We start from the raw sequence: 24023 nt of genomic DNA, 5'->3' as shown, positions 1-24023 counted from the left end.
ATAGTCTGTCCATAGGTAAAAGTGAATTTTAGTATGCCCTTTGCTGCGCCAACAATGCCAAGTCGAAGTAATTACACCTTAATTGGGGGGTATACAAGAAAGTTTCGGGAAGACAATTTTCAAATGACGTTTCTTTGTCTATTCGTGTAAATGTGAATGGGGTAACACATGGATTTAATATATAGAAAAGCGTCAAATTTTAAATCAAATCAATGAAAAATTAACTAGTTCCTCAGTCAGTGTTTATGTCAGCAAGTTAATTATAAAACGTAACGAGCTGCATGGTTTCAACATCTGACTTTTGGATCAGTTTCAAATTTTGCATGAATGAAAATTGTCAGCATGTTTTAAAGATGCCTGTTGCCATTCACTTTGCATAAAAATTGTTACATGCTTTTTTTTATTTTTTTATTCTTAAACGAATTGCTATTCCGCCCAGTAAAAAAAAAAATTAATTTTGTGTATTTTTTTAGCTAGAGCGGAAATATAATTTTATTGACATTATGGAAACAAAGGTAGAAAAAGTCAAATGCTGAACAGATAATTTCAGAATTTAAAAAACGTTAAGTACAAATAATAGTTTTAGAAGTTTTATCCTTGAAATATCGATTTCTTTTTACTATTATAACGTTGGATAAGAATAACCATCACTTTCAACTTTATTAAGCTATTTTAATATTAGTAATTAGATCCAAATGGTTTCTAATTTCTATTAAGTGTTTAATGAAAATTATTATACAATGAAAATTCAAAATAATGCATACATTAAAATACTTCAGCATACCAAACGACAAAAAAAAAACACCGATAATTTTCATTCACTTTGAAGTAGGGATTGCAATACCGCGCCAAAATTTCAATACCGGTATTCGGTATTTTTTAAATCTTAATACCGGGATACCGGTTTTAATACCGGTATTAGAAATTTTAGAAAAGAAAAAAAAACACAGGTGTTTCTTTGTTTTATTTGCCAATTTTGTTAGAGAGTGTAAATATCACAAAAAATAATTTGTAACTTATAAATTATAACAGTATATAATCACAAAAAAGTAAAGGAACATCTTATTTATTTAAATCACAAAAAAAGTGTAAATATCACTATTCAGTCTGTGGTACTATTACATATTTTTGAAATGTGATCTTTAAAAACATAATACATCAATTGTACTGTCATTAAGCCTGAAAAGTAATTTTGTGTAACATTTACCAGCTGTCGAAAACGCTCTTTCGGCATCTACGCTAGTTGTTGGTACTGTTAGCAATACTTTTTCTAAGTATTTACCTCTAAATCCCTCATCTTCAAATAAATCGATTTCTCGTCGGATGGTTTTGGATATAGCTGATTTCTGTACTGTATTTCGATTCGTTGAAATTTTTTTATTCATCGCCAATTCTAATTTTTGTTCAAGAGAAATTCCTTTTCACTATCGACAGTAGTGACATCATAATCTTCAAAAATTGAACCGAATTCTTCTGAATGTGGATAAGTTTGTGGGTAAAAAATTTTAAGAAAATTTACTCTAAACATAATCAGATTTGAATTGTTTATTTTATTTTCTTCTTTTTCATTTTCATTTTTAAAATCATTATAATTATGTAAATACCATAAGATATTTTCTATTTCGGTATGCCTTTTTTCGGTGCGATTTTTCAATGTAATATATAATTCTTCAGATAGTGATGTGTGCTGCTCTTTCAGTGATTGCAACATGAAATTTATTGTTGCATTAGCTGTTAATGAATTAGAATCTCTCCGACATAATGCCTCAATAGTCAGTTTTATTAGAAGTAGACCTGATATAGTTCTGGATATTAAGTCGAATTCACTATCTGAAAAATTAATTTACAGGTTTAAATCGATTATTGCTTTTTGGATTGGATTTCTCAATTTCAAAAATCGTTCCATCATTAGGAGTAAACTGTTCCAACGTGTTTTAGAATCTAATATTAACATATGTGTATTCTGTTTTTTTTTCAGTTGGTATATATTTTAGTAATATATCCTTTTTAATAGGGGAACGTTTAAATATCTTAAAAAATTATAGGAAGCAATTCTTGGTAGATTAATATTTCATCCTCATTAGCAATATCTTCTTCGACAATTACATTGTCATTATCTTCATTGTCAATATCACTCTCACTCTTACTCTCTTCAAAGTTGGAATCCGAAGTTTCTGCATCCACAGTATTTGGATTCTTCTGTTCTTTATTTTTTTGGTATAATACATCTATTACTCCTAATTGAATTCCATGTGCATAGCACAACTGCTGATTTGCACCAATCAACTTTCCAACTTTTTTCATAATAGTTGCTCCATCAGTCTTTATGGATACAATATTTTCTTTCAGGGATAATCCATGTTTCACTAATTTATATTTAAGCAATTAATTAAGCCATTAATTAGCTATTTAATTTTGCCCGTTAGGGAGGCATAAAAACAAAAACGTATACTGTTTTGCTATGTTGGTGATAACTGAACATATAGTGGAGACAATTTAAAAAAAAATTCTAGTAAATACCGAAAAAACGGTATTAAAACTTGTTAATACCGGTATTACAAAATTGTACAAATGGCTCAAAATACCGGTATTGCAATCCCTATTTCAAAGCTTATTTTTGCACAAAATCCATTTTTACATCACTTTAAAAATATTCTTTTCAGTTATAATTCCGTGCAATTTTTTTCTTTAATTTCAAATAATTTTTTTGATTAGTTCTCAAATCCTTCATCCTTTTCATCAGTTTTCAATTAATTTTTATTAATTTAACAGTTGTTTAGTAAAATTATGAATAACTTCATGGTGACTTAAAGAAAGGAACTTCGAAGTACTTCTACATATAAATTTTTCACTAAATAATTGCAACTAAAAATCAAAACGGAAATTAATTTTTTAATAAGCAAATTATCCATTATTTAAATTTAACTAAAATATTTACACAATTTAATCGACAATAAAAGTGTGCAGTTTAAAATTATTAATCTCTGACTTGCATTCTTCGATTAATGAAAAACATTAAACTTATTTTAAACATTTTATTTTTTCATGACAAGAAAAAATTTCGAACTTGAACTTGAAAAGCCACAATTTGAACAAAGAAGTGATTCAACCATAAAAAAAAAACATTTTGTACCTTAACTTTCTGTTTAGAATCACTTTTATGTAACTATTGAAAAATTCAATTATTGATTTATTGACATAATAACTCACCTTTGCTCAATAAGCAAACAATGAGTAACATTAACACACCCACCAACAGTTGTTTCGTTTTACTGCTAATTTATTGCGTATTTTGATTTTTTTTCCCAATTCTCTTTAAATTGTTGATACATAAGATACACTCCGCGTATTGTACTTATTTTTTACGACACAAAAGACGTCAAATCTTGATACGTTTTACTTTAGATTAATTGCTCGTTAGGATGTCTATAAAAGCTTGCAAAAATGAATCTAGTCATTCTTTCTAGGCTCCTATCTTCATTTGTAAGCAGTGGAAATCTTTCCAGGCTTTTTATTAAACATTTCTGTTTCTTGAAATTGGAGCAGTGGAAAGATATCCATCATGCAAGGTATGTAACATTTTAAAATATATTGTTGTTTCTAAAAATTAAAGCTTAATTGCGAATAAGTATTTATTATAGTATATAATACCCCGTTAAAGTTCAGAATATAATCTCTGGTTCATACAGAATATTTATATAACGTTTTAAAATTATATTAGTGCCAAAACTAACCGAATTTAAAATTAATAACATGAAGAGTTGAGTAACAGCGACTCAATCTACAATTTTTACCAAACTGAGCTACTATTAAACTTAAAATGGGAAACTCTTTTTCAAAGTCCAAATGGAAGGATGCAGGTTTGAAGTTTTTTATAGCTTGATCTGTTTTGAAAGTCATTAGTAAGGGTTCTCTGTTATATTTATGAAACATGATGATTAGTTTTGCTTAGCGGAAATTGAGTCCCCGATTAGACTGTTTTCAATATCCCATACATCATTTTGGTTATGTTATTTATATATGAAATTATATTTTGAATTTATATTGAAGAAATGGAAGTAAACTTCCAGTGGCTTTGACTTCTGAAAGAATTCATTATACCAGTCAATGTTTCGCTTTTATTCGAGTATTTTACCCAAAAATAAAGATGAAATTTTACCTTTATTAAAGTTGGTATTTTATTTTATTAATGTCTGTACATAAATAACCCTTTTTAGATTTTGATTAATTAAAAAACGATAGCTGGATTTGTTAAAATTTCAGAACCGCGCAATTTAAGAAAATATATTTCTGCTGTATTAAAGTTGCGAGAAAAAGTTTAAAAATTAATTTCGTTTAATTTAAAGTTAAATAATTTTAAAAAATCAATTTCGCTATTGTGATTCATTTTAAAATGAAATGCTTTTCAAATACATATTTCAAAAATCAAATTGATTCCACTATCGTGATTTATTCCCAAATAGGTGCTTGTGAAATATATGCTAAAAATATCAATTTTTCATTCTTCAAGATGATATAAGCTGACATAACCACGATGCCAAATTGATGTCATTCAAACAGTAAACGATCTCATTGACTTGACCATTCATGCATGTGATCGGACTTAAGTCGGTAGCTAGAGTCAAAGAGTAGTATTATTTTGAAATTATTGATTCGTATCCAATTGGGGAGAATAAACTTTCTTCAAGTCATTGACTGATCCTTCATCAATGACATGCAGTACTTCCAGTGACTCTTCCGTTTCGTGAATTGATTCTATCTCTTAGATATGCCTCCATAATCTTATCTAAATCCAAGCTTTAGCGAAAAGTTGGATCTTTCGCTAATAAAATATTTGTCTTTATTTTCACGTATTTTTCTCTTCGGCTGACGGGGTGGTTAAAAGCATAAAAAATGTATTAAAAAACTGCACCCTATTACATAATCGTTTCCGAGTAATTTTTGCTAAAGTGACCTTGGTTCCCACGTTAGCGAGGACAGCTGAAAAATTTGGCTGATTGAACAGGTGTTCCAAATTCATTCCAAATTTGAATGAAATCTTTTGTATTATACATCATTTTACTTATAAGAAAGGGAGATAATATTAGAAAATATGAGCAAAATTAAATTCTCAAATATTCTTTTCCAAATTTTATAATCACTTTTCATTTTTGTACGAATAGCCTTTGAATAGTATATTTATCGCATTCATAATAAACACCAACAGGGTGTAAGCAAATACGTGTTTATTACATCAGTGGAGAAAATATGAGTGTTATAAATCTTTCTCGATTTTATAGAGTTTCAGATTTTGTTGGCAACCCTATCTGTTGAATCAGCCAAAAGAATTTCTTCTGCGTTGAATGTAAAATCTTTAATCGATCGATCATCTTTTTTGAGTAAAATTATTTTCTTTTAAATATCAGAAAATTTTAACGATAAATATGAAAAGTCAGTTAACATTTAAGTAACATTGTTTATGTTTTGAATGCATAAATGGAAATCACCTTTTTAAAGTAACAATCTTCTAAGTTCATCGTTTTTTCCTCCTATCATATTTTGTGATAGTTACTGATTGCTTCGGTTTGCTTTTTTTAAGCTTTTAATACCATGGATGTTAAGCACGGTTTACAATTAGGAAAAATTCGATATAAATATATTAAATTAGCCGTCTTCGGCAACAAACTTATTCACCAGTAATAATAATTTTGCTCAATTTTTATTAAATGATATATACAAATTTGATATTACTAATATCCAAAATGATGTAATTTTAAATTTCAAATGGGTATATACTTTTAACCCGTTATTTTAGTAGTCTTGCATATGTTTTGTATATTTTTTGTAAGAACATTTCTAGCAGAATTAAGTAATGATATCGGTAACAGAATTAACTATACTATGTCGGTTACAGGAGACGGGTTTATTTTCTTTTTCCTAATAGAAATATACATTTTATTTCGACATTATGACAGCATTGCATATTTTGCCACCATCAGGAGTTTCACTGAAATAATACGTGGTTTTAAAAAGAATTGATTTGATGATTTTCATTATTTACTTATTTATAATATCTAAGAACATTCTTTGGATAACAAAAACGATTATTATGCAAATTAAAGATTAATTATTTATTTATTTATAATATCTAAGAACATTATTCGGATAATGAAAATGATTATTATGTAAATGAAAGCATAATTATTTGCTTATTTATAATATCTAAGAACATTCTTTGGATTATGAAAACGATTATTATATAAATTAAAACATAATTATTTACTTATTTATAATATCTAAGAACATTCTTTGTATTATTAAAACTATTATTACAAAAATTAAAGCAAAATTATTCACTTATTTATTAATATATAAGAATATTAATTATTTATTTAGCTCATTATATTATATTCCTTTTCACAGATGTTGTAAAATAATAACTTTTAATATTATATTTATTTCAAATTTGTTATTTCCTTATCAGTTAATTAATGAATCTAAATGCATATAATTAATCTTTAATTTATTTTGAATTATGAAAAACATTATCATATAAATTAAAAAATAATTATTCACTTATTTATTAATTTATAAGAATATTAATTATTCATTTAGCTCATTATATTATATTCCTCTTCTTCTAAGTGTAAAATAATAACTTTCAATGTTATATTTATTTGAATTTTTTTATTTACTAAATTTTATTAATAAATCTAACTGTATATAATTCATCTTTAAATAAATTCATTGTAATAATTTAATATTGTACTTGTAAGTATAGAAATAAATATCTAATAGTTAAGGTTAAATGAAATTAAATCACGTGCATATTTACTGTTAGTAATATAAAAGATTTTTAAAAAAAAATAATCTTTGGATTAAGTTTTTTAATAAATATTTTGAAGTGTGGAACTAAGTCAGTTCGATATAAAAAAATGTCTCATGATATTCACTGATTGGAATAACAAAATGCTTAAATGCGCTACTTTGTATGCAAAAAATAACGATTAAAATTTACGATCGAACGGTAACCGCCCAAATGAAAATTTTGTTTGCATGCTAAATAATAAAATGGTTAAAAATAATTCTAAATAACTCATGCTCAATCTCGAAAATGTGTCGGTTCGCAAATCCTTTCTGTTGTCAATTTAATCACTGCATTTTACATTCCGATAAATATATACACAACTTCCTTCGATTTCGACTTCAGTGATTTTATCCTCGGATGAAGAATTTGTTTAAAGGACAACTTCACGATTATCAGGTTCCAAAAAATTGTAGCAGCGATCAAGGCATTGGAAATATGGTAGAATAACGTTTTTAATCCGCATTTACAAGTTTGTATAAATGTTTATTTGCATAGTTGCACTGGGCTAGTTATTTCGAAGAAAACACAAAATAAGCAGGTTTTGACTGTACTCATTTTTCTGAAATCAAATAAGATGCAGAGCAGTTATATTTGAGCATAATTAGATTTTTTAAATTCTTTTCGTTACTTTCTCATTTTTATATATTCCAACCACCATACATTTCAAAATGACATTACTCCCACAAATGTTGAAGAAGTATTTATGTATGTGTATTGGTGTTCTACAGATCAGACCGTTTGATCTAGAGTTGCTAAATCGGTACAAATATACTTAAAAGAGTGGGAATATGCAAATTAGGACTGCTTTTGAAATTTTAATTAGAATATGAATTGATTAAAAATTAATTCAAGTACTGTAGCTTTTCTTCAATAAATTCCAAAAATATTATCATAAAAAATAATTTTTACATTTTAAAATTTAAAAAAAAAATTATTTTTTAATGTTATCGATTTGTTTATGCTGTAATTTTTTTGAATTTTTATAATATTTTAATAGCTTCCCTTTTAATAATTACAGCTTCGCTTCCAAAAATACATCTTTTTCTTTTATTGCAAACAATTTTTTGTTTGTACATATAATAAAAGAATTTAAAAATAGAATTAAATCCAAGCGAATTACACAGGAATTTTATTTTATTCCATTAGATTCCATTAAAGTTTAGAAAAATTAACATTTCCTAGTATTATATTCCAAAGTATTATTTGCAGATTTAATAATTTTCAATTGATAAATTATTAAATATTTTAATGAATAATAACGTTATAACTTTATCGATCATTAGTTTTAAACCACGATTATGTATAAAAATTTTAAAAAAATTAAATGTGATATTAGTTTTTGACAAACTGTATAATGGTGTTATTCAATTTTTATTATTTCATTAATTTTGATCCTCCAATTATATAATTTTGCAAATAATTTTAAAGAAAATAAAAGGCTACAAAATTTTTTATTTAAATTATTTTTATTTTTTATTCATTTGAATTTTAATTTCATATGAAATTAATATATTCCTCAGAGGGAATAATAATATTTGTTAGAAAATAAAGATAATTAATATTAGGATTTTTACTTATCACATATAATGCTGTTATTGGATTTATATTTATCATGCAACAATCAAAAACCTTTTCATTAAATTCAAAATATTTTATGTCAAAATATGTCATTGGATATGCTAATGAGCTTCACGAAAAGAAATCTCGATCATTTTTTAAAATATCTATTAAATTCATATTTAAGATAATTATTCTTTAAGCTTTTACAAAATAATTCTTATTTAGTTTTTGTAGCTATTTTTAGTTACAGTTAAGCTTGTTCCTTCTTCCTACATAAATTAGTAAATGTTTTGATACTCAAATAAACACTTTTCTATAATCCAATTTAAAAAAATCAAACCGGATTTTAAAAATTGTTATTATCTCAAAGTTAAAAGGAAATATGTTTAAAAAATTTGCTTGCTGGAAATTAAAATAAACAAGAAGCAGAATTCGAATTTTAAAGCTTTTTATCACATTTAAATCAGAACTAAAGCATGGTTTGGCAACATTTATTTTGGCAAACGATTTTTCTGTCGAACATCTGTATAAATATATTTACAGCTTAAATGAATGTTTTCTTATCCAGTTTCATGATGATCACGAATCAGAATAAAATTATGGAGGTAAATTGCTTTACTTTTCTCAGTTTAACATATTATTTATTATTGTTATGAATACTTGAACGAGGATAGAGTATTTTTTTATTATCAAAATCATTTAAACAATCATGAAGGTTGGTTTTTGATTTATGTATAAAATAAGATTTATAGTTATGAAATATCGCTTCATTGCTTTATTAGTCTGGAATTATATTTTTTGATAAAATTGTAATTAAAATAATTTTTATTTTATGCTGAAAAATTTTTCTGAATCAATGAATGTCTAATGAATACAAATGATAATAATAATGGTATGCAAATTTTTTTAGCCTTAATTTAAAATATGATTATTTAATGAAATATATATTGTATTCCTGATTTAAAATAAATTAAACATTTCCAATTTAAAAAGATAAAAGGTAATTAAAGACAGATTTCAATAATGTTTTTAATGAAATTTTCAATATCAGTTTTTTAAAAGGTATGTATCAATTAGTTTTTTAAAAAGATAAGTTAGTTGTAAGAATTTAAGCAAAGAAAAAAAATCATTCAATTTGATATTTTAATAACGGTTGCTTGCAAGAGCATATTCACAAATAAAGCAGTTAAAAATCAAAAAAGTTAAAATAATAACAATTATAAATTATAATTAAATAAAAAAATAAAATGTTAAATCCGAGTATTACTAAACTAATTATAACTTTTGAGATTTCTTTTGAGATTTCAAATTATGAATTTGAAAGTTGGATTGAGATACTTTTTAAAATCCGATTCTTGTGGCTGACATTAGAGTTTGTTTCCAATTTGATTTAATTCACTAAAGTTCATAAACTTTCTAATAAATATTGATAGAAATCAGAGTACTAATTCTAGTGAGATAACTATCTTATCCCACATAAGAATTTAAACTACTCTTCGCAGCTTTTGGAGATGCAATGTTTTTTATGAACATGTGGTTTACAGTTCAACATCTTAAATCTGTCAATAACCCCATTGTCGCAACAGCTGTCAAACAATGACAACATGTTTATTTAACTGTACTTAAAAGATTAAATAAATCTGAAAATTTAAGTAAATAATTCCTTAATATACTGAAAGAAATGGCCATAACTTCTTAAACAAACCTGCGAGTATACTATCCTGAGGTGATAGGTTATTACTTTATCAATGAAAAAGTTGTCTGAAATATTTCTAAGCTTACACGACACTAATTCGTGCTTACATCTCTTCTGTTTTTAGCTCTTGTTTTCAAATATTTTAAAATAATTTAACGATTGATTAATTTAATAATTTATTGACTACTTTTGAAGAACGAAAAGATTTAATAAAATTTTCTGAACTATTATTTATTAATAATAAAATTTTATGAACTATTATTTATTAATAATGAAATTTTATGGATTATTATATATTAATTATAAAATGTATGGATAAAATTTTATTAATTTTTTAATTAACATAGCTTGCTTGATAAATTAAAATAATAAATTCATTAAAATAAATTTTTAATACGTATCATGTGTTTCTCAGTTTATTAATACTAATTCATATTCGTTGAAAAAAATTATAACTAAATAGTATATGTTAATTTCAACGCCGTTTTAACAGAGAGATTACTGAGTGTTAAATTCTGAAAGAAAAAAAAAATATTTATTCCATTATTGATTTTGGTAATATTTCAAAAGCAATATGGTTGGATGCTTTTAAATTGCGTCGTAATTGTGAAAAATTTTCGATACAAAGTAAATATGTCAATTAAATTTTCGGCAGAAAATTGTTTTTTGTTTGTTTGTTTTGTTTTGTTTCCAGATATATTTTAAATGGATTCATGTTGAGTCAAATCTTTATAACTCTATTCATTGGGTTAAGTACAAAGTGGTATCCAATGTATTTAGATATTTACTAAACTCCCGAAAAATTACAATAAATTAACTCAAAAGTTTGTGTTTTATTCGATGGCAAAAATTTTGAGTTAAATAGTAGAATAAACTTTCATCATTTCTGACATCATGAAAGTCAAATACCGATCTATATTTCAGTAACCAGTTTAATTAAACTACGTGTAGCTATATTTTTTTGTTTAAAATCAGTTCTTCACTCATATTTATACTCTAATTCTTCCTTTCATTGTCTTGATCTATTACTATTACAATTTTTGTAGCACTTTCCATATATAATTTTTTCGATTGAATCAAAATGAGAATATAATGTTCATGTTCATTAAATGGCAAAATTATTATTCGAATTCCTTGCAACATCAAGAAATTTCAACTGCAATTTTCTTTTCGCGTGTTCTACTTTATTAATTTCTTAAAGGATGCTTCTAAAGAAAAGAAGTTATTAATAGCTATTGAGTAAAAAAGCAAAATAAAAAAAAAGCTAACAATATTCCATATAATACTTGAAATGATAATTTTAATATCGTAATAAAAAAAATCCATTTAAAATTTAAATATAGAATTTGATCTAGGACTATATTTTTAAAGCTGAGATAAAAAAAAAAGGATTTTATGAGATTTTGGACTATAAAAAACTCTAATTCTTTATAAAAATAAATAAATTTTAAATTTTCAGAAAAACTGGAATCTCTCCTTTATAGTATATCCATCTACTTTTCTCAAAAATTAAATTTGATATTCAGATCTTGATTTAGATAATAATATAATCGGATTTAGCAAGAGAAAGACTTTAATAATCTGACGCCATGGTAAATTAAGCAGTTGTTATTATTAGGTGGTAAGATTAAAAAAAAGTTTAATAACAATACAAATTTTATTTTGCATAATATAATATACATGTATAATATAATGTATATAATTTTATTATAGCATAAAAATTATAAATTTAATCTTAAATATTAAAGTTTGAAACAGTTATACTTTAGGTATCGAAAAATAAATGTTTTATTAGAATTTAATAATATATAGAACAAATAAGAATATTAATATTTTGGTAAACTTGATACTTGTTTTTACGTAAAAATAATTGAACTACTTTTATTATATTTGTAAATTAATAGTCATTTAAGCTAGACTTTTCACAGACTTAATGAAAATCCTTAACGCAGATAGATAAGACTGACTTTTTAATATCATTTTGCAGACTTTAAATTTTAATATTATTTTAACTTTATCTACAAAATGAAGCATGAAATTTAAAAACCATACTCTGCTTAATCTTTGGGAAGTTTTACACAAGCCATGCTTCACATAAACAACTCATCAATGTTATACTCGTCAATATTTGATTCTTTAAGAATTATTCTTTTATCCTTACACCATTTACATTTCGCAGACCGAAGAAGATTCTTGAACCCATGCTGTCTTTGGGTATATCCGTTCATCCACGCTTTGCAACAACCGGCTACTTTTTTCTTACTGTTTGGCAACATGTTGCCCTGGAGTTTCCCACATAGTGTCATCACACTCTAGACTAAACTTCCATCATCAATCAGAAAACTCGATTGTTTTGCCCATGTTATTTTTATACCCAAAAATAGCACCGCCTGTGTAGTTAGCTTCCCTGCGGTCGATAGGCATTGCAGCGAAATCTGAGAAGTGTCACACCTGTTGTTGTAATCCCGAAAAATCCGTTCCACAAGTTCCTTTCCTACACCCTACCTGTTCCGCTGTCGTTTGATTCGCAAGAAGCAATCGAACCTTGAAAGCACTTTCCTGTGAAATAATACTGTCACGTCCGTGGAGAAACGTACGGAGGGCATGCGAAGGGGGAGGGGCAAAGGGTCGTAACACGTGTTGTTTGAGGTAATGTGTGGACTTATTATGTTTTTTGTTGTAACTTATATTACGGGATCGGTTTCGTCCAAGGGAGAATATACTGGCAGAGCTTGGAAGTCAAGGTGAGTTCAGTTTTACATACCACCTCTGAATAACGATACACACAGAGTGAAGCGGTACGGTTTATGTTGATTGTCAGATAATAATTGAATTTCAAGAGATAATTTGGAGTTTTAATCAGGTAAATAGAGATGAACATTTTAATTAGAAAATTGAATTAGAATATTAATAATACTCCAAATGAAGGAGCTGTAAAAATTCATTATTATTATAACTGTTTGATTTTGGATAATAGAATTTAGTAATTTCTGATTAATAGTGCGTTAATATTAATTAAGATAGATTATTTTTTGGCAACTTATTATGCACTCTGAAAGTTTTGCATAATACTATATATAAGTTTCTTATTTTCTTTTGTTACTTTTCTTGAACTTTTTTTTTGTAATATAGTATTTTGTATTATATTTACAATATTTCTACAATATTTTGTATTATATTTAAATATGCATATTTTGCTGTACCCTAACGAATGTTAAACTAAAGAAAATTAGCTAAGAAAGATTTCATCAAATGATATTTTACAATGTTTCAGTATAAAAATGCTGACAGTAAATCTTTCTTTTGATATTGATTTTAAAAAAATTATTTTATATTTCCAAATATTTTTACATATATTTCTGTTTTCAAAACATTCAAAATATATTTTAATGTTGGAATTATTAATTTAAAAATAAATACGATACAAAGTAACATCCATGTTTAATAATATATAATATTCTCTGATATGTTTTTGATCCATTAAATTATTAAACATCCATTAAATTTAATTGTATAAAAAATATGGCTAATTTTTTTCAATATATTTGCAATATTTTTAAGAAATATTTAGCCGCCGACTGTTACTTAACAACTTTCCATTTAACTATTATCGTAATGATCTTGAATATCGATATTAATCCAAAATTATAATTTAAATAAAATAAAAAATTCATTAAGAAATATTTATAGAAAAAATTTGAAACTAAGAAAAAGAATTCATCCGCGAGCTTTTTCATTATTCTAAAATTTCTGATTTGAAAATTTTATATAATTTATAATAATAAAAATACTCTTCTACTAAAAATTATCACAGATTATTACTTTTGCTTGCAATTCCATCAGCTATATAATGAAAAATATGATTTTTCTGTATTTTTTTACTGATAAACCTTTATTATGTTATCTTTAATCTGCTCATGATCGAGTGATTGACCTACTCCACGCTCTTAATTACAGTTTCTGAATATTAAGTGATTTTTTTATTTGACCTTTGAATGCTCCATGCAGTCATTTAAGTTGTTCGCCTTTTCAAATATTCTGATTGATTTGAAATAGTTTTTCTTATCTTGCGATTATTTTGCATCTCAACAAAATACAATAACTTTCAACAGTTTTTACCATTTTCGAAGATGAATTTTATATTGCCTGTTTTTTCCCATTCGCATTTAAAATGCCTTTAATATTCTATGCTTAAAAATAAAAACAGACGATGCGAAATGATTTAATTCTTATTATTTCCGTTCACTAAGTCGAGATTTAAATCATTTCGTTCTCAACCGAATCATATCTCTTTATTTGTAAACAAATCTAAATTTGTAAACAAACAAAGTTTATTCCAACTCATTTATCTGATTTCTTTAATCTCCAGCAATCATTTCAATACTCAAAACCATTCTGGCGTATAAATTATAGTAAACGGTGTTGAAAAAACTCGTTTTCTCTTTAAACATCTAATGATGATCTTAGGATTGCTTTTAGTTTAATATAATTGCCTCGAAAACTGCTTTTGTTCATAATAGGATGAAAGTTGCAAGTTGCCATGTATTCTATTTTTAAACAGAAACTTAAAAATATATATATAAATCTAGAAGGATAGTAATTTTTCATTGATCAAATCTTTGTGTTAGACTGATGAAATATTTTTTCTTTATAATTAGTAAAAGAATGTCAGATAATTAGAATATTTAAGAATGTCAGCCATAAAATGGTCATAATATTATATTTTAATAAGTCAAAAATATATATTCCTATTTTTAAATCGCTGTCCAATTTTTTCGCATTAACATTTCTGAAAAAACATAAAATTAAAAAATATATTCACTGCAATTTCAATTAATTACGTTAAAAATGCTTGACAAACTTTGATAACTTATAGATTCACATTAAAATGAAATCTCCGATGAAATTATTACTATTATTTGAACCGCTCTATCTCTTCTTCTTTAACGTTAGAACATTACCATTAACATTAGAAAATTTTCATAATCCTTATTTTGATATTATATTACATTTTTGATATTATATTTTAATTTTGATATTTTTTAAAATTTTTGGATTAAATTTTAAAACTTTTGCATAATTAACATAAAAATGCACAAAGAGAAAATCTAGAGTTGTATTATTGCGTTTAAAATTTCTAGTTTTGTATTAATAAGTACAAAATGATATAAATAAAATAGAGTTTTTCCCTAGAACAAAAGATTTTAAGATTTAGTCATTCTTTTTGAAGAAAAAATCATACTATGTAACTATAAATATTTTATAATCTTAAATTACAATAACTATATTAATAAATTTAAAAACAAAATTTCAGACTGTTTTATTTTAATTTTTTTTTATATATCAAATGTCTTTGGCGGTCCGCTGCTTCGACAGAAACATTGGTTATATTTTTGTTAAATTGCACAGATGTAAATACATGCGATGATTCCATTAAATTGTAAACATGAAATCCGTATTATTTTAACAGTTTTGCATATGTTCTATTAATTGTGTGCATGAACTTTCCTACCGGTGACTAATCCCATTACATCAGAGCATTATTAAAAACACAAATGTCCGATTCATCTTTCTTCTGATTTTTCACTCTAGTAATGCAAATTCATTTTTAACATGTGAACTACATAATTACTAAACAGAATTCTTCCACCTTCACTTTTAACTAATGAAAAAAAAAAACCTTAATCAAATATTTATTGAAACAATGAAAATGGTTTAAATTTTAGATCAACAATGTAATTAATCTAGTGTTAATCTAATATTTATCGCAAAAATATTCTTAAAACATAGTCAAAAATCAGAAAAAAATGTTACGCGATTATTAAATTGATATCACCAAATTCTAAAAATGTTTAGCCGATTTACTCTTAATGTAATGGCGCTTTAGTTATGTTCATATTCATAAATCAGTTATAAATTGTTTATAATCTCCTAACAAAGCTGAAATCTGAAACGGATACTAAGTATTACTGAAGTGAAAGGAATGCTAATGAACATCTTTGTTTGGTTTTGATTAAGTTTATACAGATGTCGGCCATTTAGCTCAAACATCGTAGTGAAACGAATTGTCAATCAAAGAAAAGAATCATTTTAATTGTTCAGAAATGCTATCATTGTAAACATCAAAAGAATGATTCATTTATTTCATGAATAACAACTTAAGATTTATGACTTGTTTTATATGCTATTAATTATATTTCTGAATTAGCATACTTTTACAAATAGATATTAAATAATTTTATATATAAATATCATAATAACCTATTGGAAATATCAAAAAAGTCCTTACAGTTATTTCATTTGTCCTTACTTGATTCGTAAGATTACGGAGAATTACAATAATCTGAATATCATGGTGCCGTCCTTCATCAAATTTATTCAAAAACGGAGAGAAAATTCTTAAAATGAGATTTCAAGAATTCACAATCTAAATCCTTCCTTTAAATTTATTTTTAAAGCTTTTTCAGGAATAGTTAAATTTTTACGGTTAAGTCATTTATTTTTTAATGTATAACACTTGAGAGATTTAATTTAGTTAAAAATAAAAAATAAAAAGAATTATTTCCTTTACACTTTTTTTTCAGAAAATCATTATTATATCATTTAAGCAATTAATGATTTTTATTTACGAGTTTATGTGTTTAAAGCTTTCTCTTTTCTTCTTTTTTCTTTTTACAGAATTTACAGAAAAAATACTATTTTGATTTAAATGCCGAAGAGCTTTTTTCTAATATTATTAACTATACTTTAACTGCTACAAAATATTTTTTTTGACAAAGTAATTTTTACAATCTAAAAACTTATTTTTAAAGAATTTCGCACTTAATTTTGAATTAGACAAAAATAGTACGATTAACTGTTTTGTCTAAAAACACCGGTTTACTTAAATATTTGAATAAGAAAATTGAGACTCTTTTCATTCCGTTAAAAATTATCAGTCATTCAATATTTCACAAAATTATTTAGGATTTCACAAAAACTTTCTTTTCATTTAATGCTTCAAAATTAATACACTAATGAAGAGCATTTGTATAAATTCTTTTGCTAATGTTTGTAATTCATACTAATAATCAGTTAGTCTACAAGAGGAATCTTCTGTAAGATAAAGGTATAAATAAAAAAAATAATTGTCTGAATGCAGTAGAATACTGGTCTTTAATCTTCCATTTTAGAGAGTAAGTTTATTAATCGCTTCCGTGCATTTTTTTCATATCTTTATTATGGTAAATGTGTTGATTCTTTTTATTTGTATTATCTAAATTAATGTTATTATCGTCCTAATAGGCTGTTAATTCCTTACTTAGAGAAAAGTAATATCTAATGAATTCACAACCCGTTTTGAAGACAATCCGATACTCATAGAGCTTAAGAACTTTCAATGCTTTACGTATTTGTCCTTGGCGTCTCATCCTTAAATGATGAGTATCGTCGAAGCAGGTTATGTTATATAATTGAATGAAAACATTGACCTCGAATTTCTCTTTTCTAACTCTCTCCTCCCATTCTTCATTTTCTGACCAGCTTTAGAGATTGTGTAACAGAATTTAGGTGAAGTTCAAGTGTTTGAATTGAAAGAGGAATATGTGTAGAGGAAAAGTGTAGAGTTTTATATATTTAAACATACTTTTATGGCTTTTTTTTTTCAAAAAAGAATGGAATGAAAATGAATACAAAAAATAAAACAATTGATACTAAAATCATAAAATGTAAAAAAAAAAAAAATCTAGAGAAAAGGTTTTATTTTTTTTCTAATAATTTGTATAATGATTCAAACGAAAAACATTAGTTGAGTTTTAGCAAAAAAAAAAAAAAAAAAAAAAAAAACACACACCTGTATTCTGTTAGTTATAAATAAACAATAAAGTCCTTATTATGTAACAAATGAAATTTAAATCATGTAAAAAGACAAAAATAACCATTAGTTTTCAATATTAAAAAACAAAATTTACTATGAAAAAAGTGTTCTAACATCATAACATATACAATTGACTAATAAACACCAAACAAATAATAGAATGAAGCGAATAATAGCTTTATAAATGATACATCATTGTGGTGTAAAGAAATAACATTTGCAAATCGTTTATTAATTTTCTAGTTTTTGATAAATATTTACAGGTTTTGCATCGCATTGTGTTACATTTTTTGCAACACTGCATTATCAGTAGTCACTGATCACTGCATTATCAGTAATCAGCATCACTGCATTATCAGTAAAATAATAATTTTATTTTAAAAATTTACTGTAATTATGATTTCTTTTTCTGAACAATTTTATCGTTTTACTTAATTTAAAAATAATTTTAACACCTTATGTTGCTTACATGAAGCAGGTATTTTGCGTTATGATAGATTCCTTTATTTCTCTCTCTGATTGATTCTTGACAATGAGGATTTCTAAACAATGAAAATATAAACCTTAACTTTGATAATCATCAAATAGTTATTTGGTTCAGGAAACGGTCGTTTCAATCATTTATATGCCTGTTGTTTGCTGAATACCTGAAATATTATTATATATCCCCGAAAAAAAGTAGATAAAGCACTTCAGGATTAAAGTTTAAAAAAAAGGAATGAAAAAAAATATCTTGTACGCTATCCATCCTATGATTTGTGGAATTTTAAAAAAATATGTTTTAGTGTAAGAAAATATAGAATCATTATTAAACATTACAGGCTAATTGTAAGCAGTATTAAATATTTTTATTTCTTAAGAAAAGATCTAATTGTGTTAAAAAATATCTTTACCAACCAGGAAAAAAAATAATAAAGGTCATCATTAAAATTCTATTATTGCTGAGTGTTGTTTCCTTAAATAATTTTAAATCTGAAAAAACGGCATTTTCAATCATTGATATGCTTGTTGTTTGCTTTTCATTTGGAATCAAATTCCCTCTGTCCCATAAGGTCACACCTATCAGTCTTATTTTATTTATTTCTTTTCTAGAAAAACTCCTTAAAAAATGAAAGTGGGCAAGAAAAATAAGTAAACAGCCATTCAAGCGAAAACGTGAGACAACTACAGATTTATTATCAATCCAACAGTCCCAAAAATGTTTATTATATAAGATTTTTTTTATTGATTTGACTTTCTTTAGAGAAAAAATATATTACCATGTCGTTGCTTGAACGAGTACTTTATTACCTCCAAATATTTGCCCTTATTAATAAAAAAAAATTGAATGCGGTGCTACTGTAGTATTGAGATGCTATTGTAGATTTGCTGCTACTGTTACAATTGAAAAATATTTGTTAAATAATAAATATTTTTTCCTAAACTGTTGGAAGTGGTCTCCTAAAGCCTTTCTCACCTAATCTCTAATGAAGATATTGTTCCTATTCCCTTGCATAAAATTGTGGAGCTAGAGCTATGAAAGCCGCGATATTTATTTTTAAATTTGAGAATTCTATTTTTCAAAGCATAATAATTCAAATTCAAATCAGCACTTGTGCATTATCTGCATATCCTTAAAGAAAAATTATTATGAAAGATCTATCTATGGCATGTATGTATCGTTTTTACGAAATCTGATATACGATCATTGACGACTAGTCGCTGACACAGATACTAGAAAATTTAGTATATATTTTACATTCGTTTTTTCCCAACCGATTAAAATTATAATGTGACTTAGAACTAATATACTAAGATTGTAGCCACAGGATCACATACAAAATTTCACTTTTCTAAGCCATTGCCTTTTTGAGTTATCTCGCTTACGTACATGAGATAGTACAAATCAACAACCAGTAAACCCTAGAAAGATTTGATTCCAAATTTGATGTGGATCTACACTTTAAATGATAAATATGTGTACCAAATTTCATCCATCGAGATCTCTTCGTTTTGTACTTGGATAGCCGGACAAACAGAATTACCTCTAAATCTATTTCTTTGAAAATTTGATAGAAATCTATAAATGTGGTATTAAGACGAAGTACCAAAATTCATCTATTTAGCTAAAAGCAGTTTGAATTATACTGTTCTTCTACAGCTAGAAAGACAGACATAATTTCAAAAATGTGTTTGTCAGACTTAGGAAGGTTTGAAACGCTGAAATTCGTTAAAATTTCGAATTCCAATTTTTTTTTAAAGATTACAATATTTTTCTTTATATTTTTCGCATATGAGGAAGTAAAAATCTAACACTACCTTTTAAAGAGAAATAATTCTCACCTAGTCATTATTTTAGTTTAATTATATAACTATCGTGCGTTTTCCCCTTACTTTTATTAAAAATAATGAAATATTATTTTCTAGCAATGAATGAATGAAATTAAAACATACTTTGGAGTAGCAAACAATAACAGTTGATTAGTCATAATCGTTAGATATATTCATTACACTTGACTCATCAACTGTGAAGAGTCAAATATGAAACTCTAAACTTTATAGAAGCTGAATTGCAATTGTGAATCATATGGTTTCGATTTAGTGACCTGAGAGGTTCGAAACATGTTTTTACTAAAGACCCTCTTAATGAATCCATATCTGTGTAAGAAGAATCTACCGTCGGGAAATAAACTTCACCCTATGGTTGTAGCACGAAAATTTAGAAAGGGTAAGAGAGACTGGTCAGTTGTCTTTTTTATTATAAAATCACGTGTCAAAATTATAGAGTCTCCACAAAATAGCCCTGCTATTGCGTCAAACAAGGATGCTAATATATCTAAACTTAACGTTGTATAAATCACAAATAAAAATAAAATTCACTGAACTTTTTATGAGAAAATTTTATAAATATTATTCAGTAAGATCACAAAGAAAACTCTCATATATCTTCAAAATTTTGTCACTGTTTGTCGATACTTATTTGAATGAATAATTAAAAACATTAAATATCTCTGAAGTTATATATCTTAGACGATTCATATATTGATGAATTTTGAAAAAAATGAATCGGACATTTATCCGGGTTCATTTTAGAAAGCGATCATCACAGAACGAAATTTCTCGCGAAATTTTATTGACAATAAATGTGACAGATACGAGTGTCATGTACAAACCATAAATTTTATCGTTGTTCAAGTTCAGTTTATGAACTGCCGTTTCTAAGATGAGCTACTTTTTTTTCGGCTGATATTATTTTATCCCTTCATTAAATCTGGTCATATGATTTTGGCATAAACCTTAATTCTGGCCAATCTTTCAATTTCTAGTCAATGTAAATTCTAAAATCTTTCTTTTTATTTTAATATTTTACTAAGAATACCTTGGAGATACAGTCCACCCCTCTCCGCCGTGGAACTAAGATGATTGGGCATTTGGAAAATAGACCTACAAAATGATAATTATTGTTGTTTATACAATTTTAAGAAAACTACTTCGTTAGCTGTAAATTAATGGCATAATTTCTTTGCTAATTTTAGATCCAAATAGAATATTTAAATTCCAGCAAAATATCTTCAAATTTTTTGGTGAAGTCTAAACCAGACGGTTAGATTTTAAAATAATTCCTCTGATAATTTTTCATAAAAATTGCAACTGATTTTAGTTTATGTTTATATATATTTAGAAAATTGAATTCGCTCGTTTGTACATGAAGAATATACTGCTTATGCTGATAAAATCTAAACAAGCTATGTGCAATTTCAAAGAAGTTTAAAATTATTTGAAAACAAATGTATCTGGTGTATATTCAAACATGGTTACATTGCTTCAATTCCATATTAAATTAAGTTCACTTATGCTTAAAAGAGTACTGTAGGTGTTTCTAAATTAGAAATGTTTTCTACTTTCTCCTGCCACGCCTTAAATTGTGAATTAGAGGAATATTTTGTATCCATAGATGAGTCACATTGACGTCAGCAGTGACATTGAAAATACAGAAACACCTGGTAATTAAGAACGATTAAGAGAAAATAAGTACCCATTTAAAATAAATCATATTTTAAGTGCGTAATGCATGCTTTTAGGCTTTTGTTTCCAAATTCAAGTAATTAAATTTAACTGTTTTCATATGATTGCACTCAAGGTAGAGAATAGTATTAAAAATAACAAAATATTTCTTTTTGTTAAATAATTTTTTTTCAATAGTCTGTGGTTTAATATGAAATCTTAATGATCTATCAATAATTATTAAATAACTTCTTTGTATAGGATTCGGTCCTCCTCCAACAAGAACATATTTATGCGAGGGTATTGCTTTTTAAGTTCATAAACCATAAAATTTTTGATTTAAGATATCTATGCGGCATTTCAACTTGTTTTTCTTTGTGCACAAAATATAATATATCCATCTATCATTTCTAAATTAGCAGTGAATTTTAATAAAATTGAGTTTATGTGATTATTTTTGTTTTGCGATTTACTTAACTGTAATTGAATTTATTAACTGTAGCCAAATATAAATATGTCGTTTATTTTTTAAGCAATGTTTTAATACAATATGTTATAGATAAAAAGTAAAACTGTATTTATTAACTGTAGACAAATATAAATATGTTGCATATTTTTTTAAGCACTGCTTTAATGCAATATATTATATATAAAAAGTAAAACTGCTCATTTCTTTCAGTTAATTTTTTAAGAATGATTGATTATCACATGCTTGTTGGAAATACAAATATATTTTAAGTGGCTGCAAAACACTTACAGTCTTGAAGTTCCAAAAATGTCTGTCCAAGTTTTCTTATTACATTAAAAGAATCAAAGAATCTACTAGACTTATGTAGCAAACGAAATATTTAATGAGGAATTCCTTAAGCATATCTGTCAAAAAACATTTATTTAGTACACTTTCAGATAAAATCAGCAAGCGGAGATTCAAGATTTGAATTAAATGGAAGATAAATTGGATTGTATAGTAAAATTTTAAATGCTCATATTGACCTCCAAATACAAACATAGAAGTTTTCCTATATGAGGCTTTCTTATACTATTAAATAATCTCATTAGCAGCACATCAGAAATAGGTAAGAAGGATATAGTATAGCAGTTTGTTCTCACCTACCTAATCGGTATAACGATAGTTCAGGGCTTGATACTTCCACTTCAATGACGGGACCATGCGTGAGTAACGGACGCATGCGCCTCGTCGTAATGAAGGGTATTGTGTGTTCACCTCAGTGATATTTTAATTTTTGAAACGACTCTATTATTCAAATTTAATGCGAACGCTAAAGCAGGGTAGAAGGTATGGTTGTTATTATTAGTTGTACATCATGAAATTAAAATTATGAAAACTGAGAAATTATTCTTTCTACTTAGAAATTATTCTTGCAATTTTATAGCAGCAGAAAGCGCGTTTTTCATAGATTACCCCAAAACAGTCCTGAGCTTAAAATCAAGAATTTTTTGCGAAATTCTCACTAATAACTCGTTGGTATACGGCACGATCAATAAAAAAAAAATCTTTGTCTTGAGTAATATTTCTAGAGCATTGGTCTGCTTTCCCGCATTTCATCCTATTCCTATCAACAGGCAGAATGTAAGTACATAATTAACTTCTGTTTGGCATATCAGACAGCTGTATCATCTTATTTCTTTACATGCCGTATTTATCCATATTACATATTTTTCATATTACTGCATCTCGTTTATATTACGCATACTGTTGAGTTTATATCATTGTTTGTAATGAAGAAAACAATTGTAATGAAGAAATCTGATGGAAGATGCACTCCTGAAGATAAAAACAGTAGTTATTATATGTTTATCTGTTAATAAGTTAGTTTATACCTAGACCTTGAGTGAGTAGCTAAGACCTTGGCCCTAGTTGGCTCTACTGAAGAAACAAGACATGCTCACTCGGCTTCAAATTGCTGACTTTGTCAGCGAGAATGTCTATGGCAAGTGCCATCAGAAACAAGAACAACGTAATGCAATACATTTCTTCTAGGTCAAAATAAAACATCGTATTTAAATATCAGAACACCACCTTCCTTTTTTAAAATAAAAAAAAAGAAAATTAATAATAT

At 26.0% G+C, this 24023-nt stretch overlaps 1 protein-coding gene across 3 annotated transcripts in view; it reads left to right on the top strand.

Moving 5' to 3' along the window:
* The first annotated feature begins 3447 nt into the window (after window positions 1-3447).
* The window catches only part of LOC129971484 (ornithine decarboxylase-like), a 41036-nt gene continuing 20460 nt past the window's right edge, over window positions 3448-24023 (top strand). Inside the window, exon 1 of one of the 3 annotated variants that reach the window (XM_056085298.1) lies at window positions 3448-3569. In XM_056085298.1, the coding sequence (XP_055941273.1) occupies window positions 3563-3569 (7 nt within the window). In that variant the 5' untranslated portion in view covers window positions 3448-3562. Of the gene's footprint in view, window positions 3570-12779; window positions 12967-24023 lie in introns of those variants that run through there. The other 2 variants (XM_056085301.1, XM_056085300.1) reach the window with 2 other exon arrangements.

Source organism: Argiope bruennichi, chromosome 6, assembly GCF_947563725.1.
Source record: "Argiope bruennichi chromosome 6, qqArgBrue1.1, whole genome shotgun sequence".
Lineage (NCBI taxonomy): Eukaryota > Metazoa > Arthropoda > Arachnida > Araneae > Araneidae > Argiope > Argiope bruennichi.
The sequence above is the reverse complement of the archived record's forward strand: the minus strand, read 5'-3'. Positions and strand labels throughout refer to the sequence as shown.